Below are 15572 nucleotides of genomic sequence, written 5' to 3'. Positions count from 1 at the left end.
AGCACTGAATGAATATATGTGGATTCCCGTTATATGCAATGACCTGTGTGCAGTGGTTCCTGCAATTAGAGCCCCACTGAGGATAGGAAAAGGACTCCGTTGAGCCCTACACTGATTTCTCCCCTGTTCAGAGTTGTGCCCACTCAGGATGCATAATGATATTTCTCTTATTTTTTGTGGTATTTCGGTGTCATATTCCAACACTTGATTAAATCGCATCTCTTCCTCCCTCCCCTCCCAGAATGCAATGCTGCCATTCACAAGAAGTGCATTGACAAAGTAATAGCAAAGTGTACAGGCTCAGCCGTCAACAGCAGAGAAACCATGGTATGTATCTAAATGAAATGTGGTGAATCAGTTCAAGATGGCTACGCACTCAGTTGGGCAAGAATTTCAAAGCATCTTCCCACATTAAAACCAGGGAATCTGCACAAAACATTTGTATGCAGTCATGTTCACTGGTGTATGAAGTGGATTGTAGCGTGGCTTATTTAGTGCTGTGCTGAAATTTTCTCCCACATGTTTTTCAACCATTCTCATTCAGTTTGATAGAAAAGAAATTACTTTCAAAAAGAAATTCAAAGAAGAAGAAATTTCTGAGAAATTCTCATGAGCTGGGTTTGGGGTTCTTGTGCTTACTTTACTTATGAGGTGGCCATGGAGCTTAATTTACTTACTAGGTGGCCATGGAGTATACAGAGATTCATTGTACAATGATCTCTGTGGCAGCCTGTAGCCTCCTCAGCTTCCCGCACATCAGTTAAAGCCATCATGAGGAAGTCATCATGAGGTAATTCCTCCCCTGGGGCTTTTTCAGTTCAGGAATGGCAGGTGTCTGGGAGGCTGCAGAGCAATGGAAAGATGTGTAATAGAGAGAGAAAACACACACAGCACCCTCAGCCAACTCACAGTGATTAGGTAAACTCAAACACCAAAAGAAATTCAAAATTCTGCCCCAGAAAAGCGGAAGCCTCAACATAGTTGATGCTGTTGCCACTTGCAGGAGCAATGAAATAAACCAAAACCCGTTAGGAAAAAAGTAAGAACCTGTGCAACAGTCTCTGCCAATAGTGAGCCCTATCTGTGAGAAACTGTTGGAGAATTTCTCCTCCCCTAGGTAGAATGTACGAAACGACTTACCTGTTTCATTTTGTACATCCGCGGGAGGGGGGGAGGCACTCCGTCCCTCCCCCCAAAATTCTTGACAGCCAGCTCCACTCCATGGTGACTCTGCGGAGCCGCCGGCTGGGGCAGCCCACAGTGACATCCAGCTGCTGCTGGGCTGTGCAGGGACACAAATGGCGGCCACCGTAGCCACCGCCATTTGCGTCCCTTTTTTTTGCCGTGATAGACTACGTAAATATTTACGTAGCCTATCATGGCAAAAAAAAAAGGGGGGGGGAACGCAAATGGCGGCCGCCATAGCCACCGCCATTTGCATTCCTTTTTTTTTTTTGCTGTGATAGGCTACGTAAATATTTACGTAGCCTATCACCGCCTCCGCAGGGGCGCAAATGGCATCAATGCGTTAGCCGTGATAAGCTATGTAAGTATTTACATAGCCTATCACGGCTAAAATGGTGAAGTGAATGCAGAGTACATTTGCAGAGTAGTGTGAACAGCAGCAGGTGAGTGCTCCGTTTCACACACCTTTCGTGTGGGGGGGTTCGTTCCGCCACGGGTTTCGGGGGGCTGAATACACTGGCATTCAGCCTGACCAAGATCCGTGGTGGAATTCTCCGCCATCCCTACCCCTAGGAGAAATTCAGTGAAATTGTCGTGTCCCCCCCCCCCCCAGTTTCTCTGCCCAAAAATAGGCTGGAGAATGTTGAGAGGCTATTTGCATACAGCTCTAGACTTATGGGATAGTTGGATTTGTATTCCTTGGCTTCTGCTATTTGTTTACCTCAGGGGTGTCCAACTGAATTTTAGAGAAGCTCTCAGGGGCCACCTTCCAGTGGGGGCAGGGCCACAGGCAAAACAGGTGAGGCCAAAATGCCAAAATTACCAACATATTTTAGCTTAAAGCTCTCACAGGTGGTAACTAGGCCTGAGGAGTGGCATTTCAATCTTTTAGAATGGGGGAAAACTGCAGGCACAAAAGCCAGGAAACCACCAAATGGATGGTGTTTGGGGAAAGGAGGGGGAGTGAACATCCGAGGAAACTCGGGAGTGGATCAGGCCTTCAGGTGGGCCGAATTTGGCTCATGGACCTGAACCTCAACACCCCTGGATTACTTCATTAGTATCTCAAACTTCCTCCATGGCATTATCCCCTTTTATATTCACAACCCCTTGTGAGGTAGGTTGCACTGAGAGGGATGAGATCACAGTCACCCAAGAACCTTCATGGCAAGGGGGAGGAATGCAAGGACGTGAACTCGGGAATCCTGGCCAAGGCCAGCCCATGCAGTAGTGACATGCTTCCCAAGCTTGTTGCAAAGGTGAGCCAGGTAAAGACAGTAGATTGTAAAAATGAGTCACAACTTTTGATTACAGCGACTGCAAAATATAAAATGCCTTCTGTAATTTGCAGTGGAATTGTTTAGATTTGCACAAGGGAAGAGAGAGATGGGACAAGATTTTGATAACAGCTTCAGGTTTTGAGTATCTTTGTTTTCTACCATCATCGCAGCAATAGACACATGGCACACCCTTTCCTCTTTCTTGCAGTTCCACAAGGAGAGGTTTAACATCGATATGCCCCACCGGTTTAAGGTCTACAATTATAAAAGCCCCACGTTCTGTGATCACTGCGGCACGCTGCTCTGGGGCTTGGCCCGGCAGGGCTTGAAATGCGACGGTGAGTTGTTGATGTTCACAGGACCAAACCACATACAATGTTAAATGCAGATAAATTTTCTTCTGTTTTTATGCAAATAGCATTACTGGCTGGGGATGATAATTATCAGGCTCACAGCAGGCATGGAGGGGGAATTTAACCCCAAGGCTGCTGCTGCAACCTTCACAAAACTCCTCCCTTTACAGCTACTACTTGCATTCAGAGGAAATCCCCCATTAATGTCAATGGGAGATTCCCCCCACCGCCAACACAGGCAACTATTAGTTTCAGAAGAGGGATTTCCTTCAAGTCCACAGCAGGGGAGGAAAGGGTCAAATTCTACCTCTTGTGCTGCGATCCAATTATAACAACATAAGAAGAGCCATACTGGATCAGACTAAGGGTCCATCTAGTCCAGACACACAGTGGCCATGGGAAACGCACAAGCAGGGCATGAGTGCAACAGCACCCTCCCGCTCATGTTCCCCAGCAACTGGTGGACATAGGCTTACTGCCTCTGATACAGGAGGCAGCACATAGCCATCAGGGCTGGTAGCCATCGATAGCCTTCTTCTCCAGGTATTTATCTATCCCCTTTTTAAAGCCATCCAAATTGGTGGCCACCACTAGGTTTTGAGGAAGTGAATTCTGTAGTTTGACTATGCCCTGTGTGAAGAAGTATTTTCTTTTATCCATCTTGAATCTCCCACCAATTAGCTTCATGAGATGACCCTGATGTGGTCACTGGGGTTCTAGTATTTTGAGAGAGGGAGAAAAATGCCTCCCTGTCCACATTCTCCACACCATGCATCATTTTGTGCACCTCTATCATGCCTCCCCTTACCCTCCTTTATCACATCCACTCACCCCTAATGATGCTAATGTGTGCATTTAAAGAAACTGGCATCTTAGATGCAGAGACGCATCTAACATCATGTCTAGTTTGGCGCTAGTGTGACAAGCCATCTCCATCCTCTTCCCTTTTGGAGAGTGGTGAGTAGTACCCATAAACTGCACACTGAAGTCCCTTTTCTCCCTCATGTATACACCTCTCCCAGCTCCACCTGCTGTCTGAAATGTCTGCTTCCATCAAGTGATGGAGGAAATGGGGAAGTCTGGATTTAGAGATGGGTCGAAATTTGTATATGGATTTACCAGATTCTCTCACCTGCCAAATCAATGAGTGAACCGGAACAGAGATGTGTACCAAAATTTGCACTTTCCTGCATGTAGCACATGGTTCTCCACTCCCTCCCACCCACCCACTTCACAAAAAATATGCACAACAAATGCTCACATCAGAGAGAAGGATGCACAAAAATCCATATGCTATGGAAAAGCACACACACAAAAATGTGCAAAATAGTGAAAATAACAGGGAAGCACATTAATATTGGGAGAATATCTTGCAAAAATGTATACATTAACCAAGTACACATAGAAATGCATACATTTGGGGAAAGTGTGCATAAGAACATGTATATTAGGACACGTGTGCACAAAAAAATGCATACAGACTTTTAAAAAGAAAATTCGTGCACTGGTGTGGAATCTGGCTGAACCGAACTTAAGGTCAGAAAAAGGAGAAACGGAAAAGAACCAAAATGTACACATTCACCCATCTCTATTTGGATTGGCAGCTGAAGCTACAAATCCTTTGGTGGCTCCTTTAGTTTTTTTCCTGTGTTCTTCATCTGGAAGTCGTTTGCCTGAGAACCAATGACAGTTTATTTTACTGATTTAAGCATTTATGTGCCACAATATCTAAAACAAAGATATTAGAACAAAGATATTGGAACAACTCTGTAGCATGATGCGGAGACATCACAAAGCAAGCAGATTCAGAGCATAGGATTTCCTCTCCTGACGAAATGTCTTCCTTGCAGCCTGCACCATGAACGTTCACCACAAGTGCCAAACTAAAGTGGCAAACCTCTGTGGCGTAAACCAGAAGCTCATGGCTGAGGCGCTGGCACTGATCGAGAGCAGGCAGCAGGTAGGTGAGCAATATCATTCTATGGGTCCTCTGTGGCGAACAGCAGAGAGACCTAGGTGTATATATTGATTTGTGATTGCCATTTCCACAAGAGATAGGACGTTCCAGGGAGAGTTTTCTAGGGCAGTTTCCTTGTAAAGAAAGAGTACTGGAGACTCATGGGTGGGAGCAGGCAACATAAGGTTTAAGATGGCATGAATCCCCCATGGCCACCAAAGCTGGCTCCTTCAGGCCCTTTTGGTGGCCAAAAGATGCATCCCACAGCACTGGAAAGATTGTCACCCCATTCCATGCATCAATGGACTGAAGATTTGATAGCACTTTTCTTTGTTTGAAAGTATTGCTTATTGCAGACTCCAGTGTATGGATACATGTTGAACGATTTGGACAGCACATACAGAAACTTTTACTTGAGAACTTCAAAGTCTTGTGTAAATGTTATTTTTCATGTATCGTTCATCTCCTGACAAATGTATTCTGACACCCCCCCAACACAGCTTTGCCATTTTATCTTTTCTTCCTTCTTCCCCAGCTCATCTCTCAACCCGCTAACTGCTTTTATTTTGTTGTTTTACTATTATTGTTTTGCATTTCGTTACTGAATTAAAAAACAAAAAACTGTCCAGTAAACAATATAAATAAATGCAAAAATGGCATGGATCCCTGAAAGCAAGAACAGATCTTTGCAGCTCCCCAAAGCTGGTCTTTAGGATAGTATCAGTCCCACAAAAACAGCAGCAGCACTCTACAGCTCCCTGAAGCTGCCTTTTGCCAGCCACCTTTCAAAACTCAGGTTATCTTTCCAAAGGCAAATACAAAACTGTTTCTTTTTAGCTCAGCCCCACACAATCCCAGTTTTAAGGAGCAGAGAAACTTACTCTGCTGATTCTTGGTTTGTTGGTTGGTTTGTGTTTTTTTAGAATCTTTGGGGCTGTTCACATAACACGCTAACCCAAACTCAGTGTTTGATTGTGGATTGTTGTTGAACCATGGGTTGATTATTGAACTGTGAGTTACCATGTTGTCTGAACCCAGGACACTTTCCTCAGGGTGGCTTGTTAACCATGGAGTATGGCTTGTTAACCACACTGAACTACCCAACAACTACGCATGGGTTCTCAAGGTGGCTTGTAAATATAAGGCAAAATAAGAAAAATAAGGCAAACTGCATGGTTAACAAACCACCCTGTGGAAAATGTCCTGGGTTCAGACAACACGCTAACCCACGGTTCAACAAACAACCCATGGTTCAACAACAACCCACACTCAGCCACTGAGTGGGTTAGCATGTTGTGTGAACCCAGTCTCCATCTTTCAAATTTGGTTCCTGGTACCAAATTCTACACAGGTGTGAAGTCCACAAGCATGTTATGGCGACATGCCATTTGATTTATTTATTTTTCACTGTGATCCAGGCTCGAAGCCTACATGATACAGAGCAGATCTTAAGAGAAGGACCGGTTGAAATAGTCTTCCCTGACAAAGATGTATCATCTACCCCTTCTGTGCCAGTGCCTCCAACAGGGAAAAAAGGTACTAGGTTTTATCATTGGAGTAGCCTTCCTATTTAACAGCCTTCTCCAAACAGAAAGCCACATCTGGACTATATATTTGTCACTGTTTTTTAAATATTTACTTCCCAAATGCTGAAAATCCCTCCAAAAGGAGATGAACATTGTACCTAGACTATAAGCAAGCCAAACTGCGTTATCCCGTGGTTACAATTTCAGATGTGGTGCACCAAGAAGATGAGACCTCTTAGTGTACTGGGAAGTTATTTCAGTTTTGATCTGAGGATGTTTTAACATAATGCTCTGGAATCCCTTCAGAGCCTCAAGGAGTTTCCTGGGAATCCCCGGCAGAAGACATAACACGTCCTGAATCTCCAGTGGAACTGGAACCAAGGAAAGACGTCCAACCAGAGCTGCCGAAATTAACCATAGATGATTTTGTCTTGCACAAAATGTTGGGGAAAGGAAGCTTTGGCAAGGTAAGTAGTAAAAGGGGAAACAGGAGGCAAATTATATTGGTGCTTTTTAAAAAGCTCAACTTAAATTGAACATAAAATAATGCAAGCAACGTGTGAATTCGACACAACCTGGCAGCCACTACTAGAGTAGAACAGCAAACCAGGTTTGTGTTAACCATAGAATATAAAAAGGCAGCTGTCAGTATTCCCCCCTTTCCCTGCTATTCTAAGGGCTGTCACCAAGGTTGGTTTTCCGTTGCCTTTAGCCAGAATATTCCTTACAGAACATCAGAGTAAAGCTGTGGCTCCACATGCAGCAGATAGAGAAATAACATCTAATGCATTTCAGTACACTTTGGGGCTGACCAATTACCTCTAATACATTTTTCATGAAGCAAAGAAGATTGCCAGATAATATTTCCATGGCTTCATAGGAACATAAGAAGCTGCCTTACACCAACTCAGACCATTGGTCCATCTAGCTCAGTATTTTCTGCACTGACTGGTAGCAGCTCTCCAGGATTTCAGGCAAGATTCCTTCCTAGCCCTATCTGGAGATGCCAGGAATTGAACCTGGGATTTCCACCATGCAAATCATGTGTTTTAGCATTGAGCTTCTTCAGCCCTTTCCTGCTTAAGAGTTCAAATGCAGAACTCTGCTCACCCTCCAGAACAGACACATGGACACTGTTTTTGCATACTACCAGACTAATCATCAGAGGCCCCACCTTAGAATATTTGGCAACCATATATTTTCTGTTCTGCAAAAGCATCATGGCTGGTGATCAACCCAACTTCACACAGGATGTCTGTTGGAGAACAGAAAATTTAAAAGTATTGAGGTGGGTTTTTCAGCTACGGTTCTTTCCAGCTGGCATTGAACTTGAGCGCATTGAAGGTTTTCTCTCTTTCAGTTAAATCAGGGCAGCAGATCTCAGTCCTAGGGGCTAAATCTGGCCCTCCAAGGTTTCCCAGATGGCCCCACCCCATTCCCCTGGCCCCACCCCTTTCAGGTCGGGGTGGGGTCTGGAACCACCAATTGTTTGGTGGTTTCTCAGCTTTTGTGCACTGTTCCCCCATTCTAAAAGGTTGAAATGCCTCTCCTAAGGCCTAGCTACTGGCAGGAAGAGCTTTAAGCTAGAATGTGCTGGGATTTGTTTTATTTTAGCCCCACCTCTTTTGCCTTTAGCGCCACTCACCATTGCAATGCAGCCCTCCAGCAGCTTCTCCGAAACGGAATTCAGCCCTCGGGCTGAAAGCGGTTCAACACCCCTGAGTTAAATGGCTCTGAACATAACCTGAAAGAAAACTGGTCATGAAGGCTGGATGTATTCTGGGCTAAAACCTAAACCTGTAGCAGTCTCAGATTCTGCACTAAGAAAAGCTGAGTTGCAAATCTGCAAATATACCTTAGCAAAATTTACTATGCTTCCCCTCTGCTATTTTTCTAGTTATGGGGAGGGGCATTGGGCTATGGCAGGGACTAACGTTCCACCCCCCATAGCTACTGAACATTCTCCTGAACCTTCCTCTGGCTTTGCAGATTTCACTCACTTTAAAATCTGTCTTTGCAAAATGATGATGATGATGAAATAGAAATGTGATGTTTAAAATGTGCATACATATAACACAATCACACACACACATACATATTTCAGTCAGGGCCATCCCAAAACATTTTGCTGCCTGAGGCAAAATATAAGGTGTTCCCGTCTGTCCCCCACATTCCACCTACAGAAGCAAACTGGACTGGCAAATTAATTTTCCTTCAACTCTGGTGACAGGGCAATGCCCACTCCTGCACCTGAGGGCAGCAGGCTAGTTTAGCGAGTACAGGACAGGCTGTGGAACACATACCTCTGTCCCCGAAAAGAGAGGAATGGTCAAGAATCTTAGGAGAAATGGCCAGAAGGCTGCCACTGCTGCACCTGCCGCCTGAGGCAGTTGCCTTACTCTGCCTCATGACAGGGCCAGCCTTGATTTCAATCTAAAATCCTTAGGATGCAAAGTTCTGCACTCTGCTATGTGGCTTTGCTAACCTTGGCAAGAATCACCTGTTTTTGCAACGCCCTGCTTATCAGTGACCATTTTTGCTCCAGGTCTTCCTTGCTGAGCTGAAGGCTACCAACCAGTTTTTTGCCATGAAAGCATTGAAGAAGGAGGTGGTGCTGATGGACGATGACGTCGAATGTACCATGGTGGAAAAGCGTGTCCTCTCACTGGCTTGGGAGCACCCGTTTCTCACTCACGTCTTCTGTACATTCCAAACCAAGGTAAACACACACACACACACGCACAGTTGTTCACCTAGGAGGAGAGAGAATGCTTGCTTTCGGGTTTTGGCAAATGTCAACCCTATTTACTCTGAGAGTGGGATTCATGCCATGGAAGGTGGGATTTTGAAGATTTTAGTGGCTTTTGACAACTCTGGGTGGGAAGAGATGATATTTTTATATGCTACATGGTACACACTAAGCTATGTTAAATATGTATCATGCAGCTGGTCCTTGCCCTTTTATTTGCTTCTTTGTAAGTGCATGAGGGGGCAGATCCAGACTGGGACTACCATGTGCAGGTAGGGGAGGTTTAAATCTTCCCACCCAGCCACTTTTAAAAAAATGTTTAAAGGCTCTTTCCTTCATGGCCTCCTGCCATTACTCAAGTGGTGGGGGTGTTGGAATAGCGATAACAGGAGATCACCCCAAATAAAAATGCAAGAGAAGAGTCCGTTTGTTCTTGGAGTTTTAAATGCAATTAGTAGGAACAATAGTAAGGGTCATTAAGGGTACAGAAGTAATACTTCTGGATGCATCAGCGAGGCTTGGCTCCAAACAAGGGTGACAAGCAGGTGGAATGTTGCCTAGCAGCCAGGTGGAGCCAAAGGAGTTTCCTTTTATCTTGTGTTTGCTGTGTATAAAAAGAATAGCAGGATCAGTATGTTTTGTAGTAGTGGTGGTTTCATTGTGTTAGAAGCCTGGCCTTCTTTGCTCTGTTGTCATATACTTTTGCCTGCTCACCCAGAAGTTTATCTGTTTATGATTCGGGGCCAATCTTATACATGTTTAGACAGAAAAAGCCCTACTGAGTGCCCCCTGTAAGCAGAAGTGGCCAGAGAAAGCAGAATGAATGCAGAAAGTGAAGGGCTTGGGAAGGGCCTCCAAAGGCGATCTCAAAGTTCACATATCTCAAGGTTTCCCAGTTATATGTGGGAAGAGGCCGGCCAAACTACGAAGAGCCTTAAAAAATTAAAACCATGACTTTGAATTGGGCCCACAATGGGTGCCGGTGAAGAGGATAATGTCCAATCGCAGTTATTACTCTAGCAGCCATAGTTTATACCACCTGAAGTTTCTGGATTGTTTTTAAAGGTAGCCCCATATCCTACTGTCTAACCGAAGAGCTAGTTCAATACAAGTATGCATATCTCTTGTCTACTCGAACAATTTGGTGTTGGCCACCAATTCGGATGGCTTTAAAAAGGGGTTAGACAAATTCCTGGAGGAGAAGACTATCAATGGTTACTGGTCCTGAAGGCTATGTGCTACCTCCAGTATCAGAGGCAATATGCCTATGTAGACCAGTTGCTGGGGAACATGGGCAGAAGGGTGCCGCTGAACTCATGTTCTGGCTGTGGGTTTCCTGTGGGAAGCTGGTTAGCCACCGTGTGAACAGAATGCTGGACCAGATGGACCCTTGGTCTGATCCAGCAGGGCTCTCTTGATGTTCTTATTTTCTTACTAATTATCCTTAGCATTTATACAAAGTCCATTGTGTTCTAAGTGGTTCACATGCATTATAACAGCCACCCTGACAATAGCTCTGTCAAGGCCCTGTATAGCCAGACATTTTGCAATGATAGGGCCTTAGACAGCTTCGGCTATTGGGCGGTATAGAAGTGAAGTGAAGTGAAGTGAAGTGAAGTGAAGTGAAGTGAGTGAGTGAATGAATGAATGAATAAATAAATGTAGCTATGTTAAGTCTGCACACACGCACAAAATAGTTCTCTTAAAAAAAAGATGTCAAAAGTATTGTATATGACAAGTTCAAGCAACACTTAAAAAAAAAATTAAAAGGCTGCTCACCTGAAGCATGGAGGGAGGGTCAAAGGGATGATTGAGGCTGCCTCAGTTCACCATCTGTAGAATGGGTACAATAAATACTCTGAGCATGAAGCAATGTTCATCCGTTATGCTTCCTTGCAAGAAAGCAGCTGGTGAGACAACATTCCATTTCTAGTCTTCTACTATCTACAGGCCTAGAGGATGTTTCATTACTTAATATCGCATATAACATCCTTTTTTCATTTACTAGGAAAACCTGTTTTTTGTAATGGAGTATCTCAACGGTGGAGACCTAATGTTTCATATCCAGATCTGTCACAAGTTTGACATTGGCAGAGCAAGGTAAGGTGGTGTCTTTTTGTTGCACATTCCTGGGGACACAGAAACCTGGTTCAGGCATTTGCCTGAATGCGTGGGAGCGACTGGGCCATGCGCCCTGGCTCCGCCCCCACCCCCAGTTCAGACCTTGCCGTGTTCAATCAGCAAGGTCTGAAAGAGAGCTCTGTTCACATTTGCTTGAACCTGAGCAGGACCCACTGGAAGTACAAGCTGGGTTTCGAAGAGGCAGAGGAACTAGAGATCAAATAGCCAACATTCGCTGCATCATGGAGAAAGCAAGAGAATTCCAGAAAAACGTCTATTTCTGCTTCATTGACTACGCTAAAGCCTTTGATTGTGTGGATCACAATAAACTGTGGCAAATTCTTAAAGTGATGGGAGTACCAGACCACCTTACCTGTCTCCTGAGAAACCTGTACGAGGGTCAAGAAGCAACAGTAAGAACCAGACATGGAACAACCGATTGGTTCAAAATTGGGAAAGGAGTACGACAAGGCTGCATATTGTCACCCTGCTTATTTAACTTATATGCAGAGTACATCATGAGAAACACTGGGTTGGATGAATCACAGGTCGGAATTAAGATTGCCGGAAGAATGATCAACAACCTCAGATACGCAGACGATACCACCCTAATGGCAGAAAGCGAAGAGGATCTCAAGAGCCTCTTGTTGAGGGTGAAAGTGGAGAGTGCAAAAGCTGGTTTGAAACTCAACATTCAAAAAACAAAGATCATGGCATCTGGCCCCATCACTTCCTGGCATATAGAAGGGGAAGAAATGGAAGCTGTGACAAATTTTATTTTCTTGGGCTCCAAGATCACCGCAGACGGTGACTGTAGCCATGAAATTAAAAGATGCTTGCTCCTGGGGAAGAAAGCTATGGCAAACCTAGACAGCATAGTAAGAAGCAAAGACATCATCTTGCCGACAAAGGTCCATCTAATCAAAGCTATGGTTTTCCCAGTAGTAATGTATGGCTGTGAGAGCTGGACTATAAGGAAGGCTGAGCGCTGAAGAATTGATGCTTTCAAACTGTGGTGCTGGAGAAGACTCTTACGAGTCTCCTGGACTGCAAGGAGGTCAAATCAGTCCATCCTAAAGGAAATCAACCCTGAGTGCTCATTGGGAGGACAGATACTGAAGCTGAAGCTGAAATATTTTGGCCACCTAATGTGAAGAGAAAACTCTCTGGAAAAGACCCTGATGCTGGGAAAAACTGAAGGCAAAAGGAGAAGGGGAGGGCAGAGGATGAGATGGCTAGATAGCATCACCAATGCAATGAATATGAACTTGAGCACACTCCGGGAGAGAGCACAGGACAGGAAGGCCTGGCGTGCTATGGTCCATGGGGTCACGAAGAGTCGGACACGACTGAACAACAGCAACAACAACGAACAGGACCCTCCACGTGACCACAGACCAGGGAGAATTCTACATGCGCTCAAGTGACTGCAAAGAGGGCTGCATTGATGATAGAAGCATAGCTTCCAAATCCCGGGAAGTACTAGTTCCCCTCTACTCAGCACTGGTTGGGCCTCATCTGGAGTCTTGTGTCCAGTTCTGGGCACCACATTTTAAGAAGGATGCAGACAAACTGGAGAGGGTTCAGAGGAGGGCAACAAAGATGATCAGGGGACTGGAAACAAAGCCCTATGAGGAGAGACTGAAAGAACTGGGCATGTTTAGCCTTGAGAAGAGAAGACTGAGGGGGGATAGGATAGCGCTCTTCAAGGACTTGAAAGGTTGTCCCAGAGAGAAGATCAGCATCTCTTCTTGATCATCCCAGAGTGCAGGATATGGAATAATGGGTTCAAGCCAGATTCCGGCTGAACATCAGGAAAAACGTCCTGACTGTTAGAGCAATACGACAACGGAACCAATTACCTGGGGAGGTGGTGGGCTCTCCCACACTGGAGGCGTTCAAGACGAGGCTGGACAGCCATCTGTCAGGGATGCTCTGACTTGGATTCCTGCATTGAGCCGGGGGTTGGACTCGATGGCCTTGTAGGCCCCTTCCAACCCTACTATTCTATGATATGATTCTATGGGATTGCTGTTCGGACCTTGCAGATTCAAGGGAAGGGAGGTGGGGCTGGTATGTTTTACCCACTTTAAGCCCTCAAGCATTCAAGCAAATCCCTGAACAGAGCTAGAGAGATTGTTCAAACATGCCAAACATACCAAACATGTATGGTACTGTCCATACAGGAATGTTTGAAAAGATTGTTCAAATATACAGTTAAGGATATGGTACAGTCAGTCTCCTCAGAATTCATGTAGAGGATCACATGTATGGAGCCAGCACGTTCTCCCTGGTGTTTTAACTTTCCATTTACAGGTTGTCTTTTGACCTGGGGGTGTTTTCAAAGAAACCTGCAAGTCCACTCAGTGGTAGTGTGGTCCCATGAGAAGACTATCCCATATTAGAACTATTGTGTTTCAAACATACATGCCCTTTGTTTGTTTGTTTGTTTGTTTGAAGGGCATTTTTTATATATTCTGTAGTTATTTATTTATTATTTATTTGTAGGATGTATACGCCACTCTATATCTAAAAAGAGCAGTGGACAATAAAAGAAAGAAAGGGGGATATAGAATTAAAATATTTAAAGTCAGAGTATGCCAATAATGCTGTGGCTCGTAGGTCAGCGAAGACTTGTTTAAAAAGAAATGTCTTCAGTGGACATCAAAAACAAAACAACATTGGTGCCTGCCTGATATCAACAGGCAGGGAGTTCCACAGAGAGGAAATCCATACATTAAATATTATTAATATTAATATTAAATATTGTTAAATATAAAATATTATTAATATTAAATATTAATATTACATAATGAAAATAAATATTAATATGATTATATCTGTTGAACTGCTTTCAAGAGCACTGAGTCACTATCAGGAATACAAGATGGAAACAACAACACCCCTCTCCCACCAACACCACCACAAACCCTTCACCTGAATGAATCACATGAATGTTTAAAATTAAAAGGGGGGGGACTAATAAAAAGCAAACACCAACTGAGAATTAAAAGAAAAATTATCAAGCCACAATTCAAACAAATAGAAAACCTGAGCAAATAAAAAACATATTTGTGCCACCACGGAGATTTTTAAAAAATCAATATTGAAACCACTTTAGAAACTTGTTTGGATTGAAGAGCTACTTGAAATAAATTATTCATTCTTGCCGGGAGAGGGAAGTGTGAGCGAAGGTGACTTTTGGATGTCGAGACTCACATGTTTGGTGATTCCGGAGTTGGACTTCCGAAAAAGAGATCTGATGGGACTCCAGCCTTCCTGAAACGATGCCCCGCTGACCTGCAAAAGGGGCTTCCAGATGTGGGGGTTGATGAGATTATTTAGCAATGATGCCTCCTGCTAGAAAGGCAACTAGCAGAGAAAAAAACAAAAAGGCAAAACAGACTGAGCGCTCACCAGTCCCACACGCACACAGGGTATTTTAGAACAATAAAGGAGACCACACCTTTTTTTAGTGAAGGAAAGAAAACAGTTTTACTCATGCACAATGTACAATGCAGGTACAGCGTAGAGTTTCAAAACAGTTTGGTCTGTCCAGTTTGTGTTCCATTACACCAGCAAGAGTCAGAGAGCAAATACATGTGCTCCCAGCAATGGTGGAGGTTGGGGCAGGGGGTGGGGGGTGGGGGAACGGGAGGAGCAAAAGGAAGAAATCGCAGAAAACCACCCTGTAGGCTATAGGGATCCTGAGGCTAGCTGTGGTCAAAATTCTCATGAATTAACTAACTGCAACACTGCCCCCTTCCAGTAAATTGCAGATGATGTTGCAATATTCCCAACATGGGCAATGGTTTCTCACTGGTGAGGGAACTCTGCACATCCTCAGAGGCATGCATTTTCTTCATTTTCATCCCAATTGTTCTTTGACTTGGCCTTTGTGATTGCAAACAGTTTCCAGAGCCCAGCTGACTAGGACTGAATCTGCTGTCGAACTCCTGCCCCATGGGCAAAATGTGGCCCACTTAGGGTCTGAATCCATACTCCCTAAAGTTCCTCAGATGGCCACACTTCTTTCTCCTGACCACTAACACTTTGCTGGTTTCCAGGCTTTTGCAGGGTTTTTTTTGCATTCCTAAAATTTGGCATACCTCTCCTAATGCTTAGTTAGTAGCTTTAAGCTGAAATATGCTTGCACTGGGGATATTTTGGGCACACCCTCTTTGCTTTCAGCCCCACCAACCACTGGAATGCAGTTTGCATAAAACTCCTCCCAACTGGAGCTGGAAGGAGTTTTATGCAAACATAAGTACATCAGGAGAGCCCTGCTGCATCAGACCAAGGGTCCATCTAGTCCAGCATTCTGTTCGCACAGTGGCCAACCAGCTGTCGACCAGGAGCCCACAAGCAGGACAGGAGTACAACAGCACCCTCCCACCCATG

At 44.5% G+C, this 15572-nt stretch overlaps 1 protein-coding gene across 3 annotated transcripts in view; it reads left to right on the top strand.

The window, feature by feature from the left end:
* The window catches only part of PRKCQ (protein kinase C theta), a 61712-nt gene that overhangs the window by 37117 nt on the left and 9023 nt on the right, over nucleotides 1-15572 (top strand). For all 3 annotated transcript variants that reach the window (XM_084809071.1, XM_084809073.1, XM_084809072.1), the window contains 7 exons: nucleotides 242-327; nucleotides 2674-2803; nucleotides 4669-4778; nucleotides 6194-6311; nucleotides 6608-6768; nucleotides 8847-9020; nucleotides 11059-11150. In XM_084809071.1, coding sequence (XP_084665197.1) covers nucleotides 242-327; nucleotides 2674-2803; nucleotides 4669-4778; nucleotides 6194-6311; nucleotides 6608-6768; nucleotides 8847-9020; nucleotides 11059-11150 — 871 coding nt within the window. The remainder of the gene's footprint in view (nucleotides 1-241; nucleotides 328-2673; nucleotides 2804-4668; nucleotides 4779-6193; nucleotides 6312-6607; nucleotides 6769-8846; nucleotides 9021-11058; nucleotides 11151-15572) is intronic.

Source organism: Heloderma suspectum, chromosome 7 (assembly GCF_057233095.1).
Source record: "Heloderma suspectum isolate Gila_16-S chromosome 7, 16-S_ref, whole genome shotgun sequence".
NCBI classification, from domain to species: domain Eukaryota; kingdom Metazoa; phylum Chordata; class Lepidosauria; order Squamata; family Helodermatidae; genus Heloderma; species Heloderma suspectum.
Note: the sequence above shows the minus strand (reverse complement) of the source record. Positions and strands in the feature narration are given on the sequence as shown.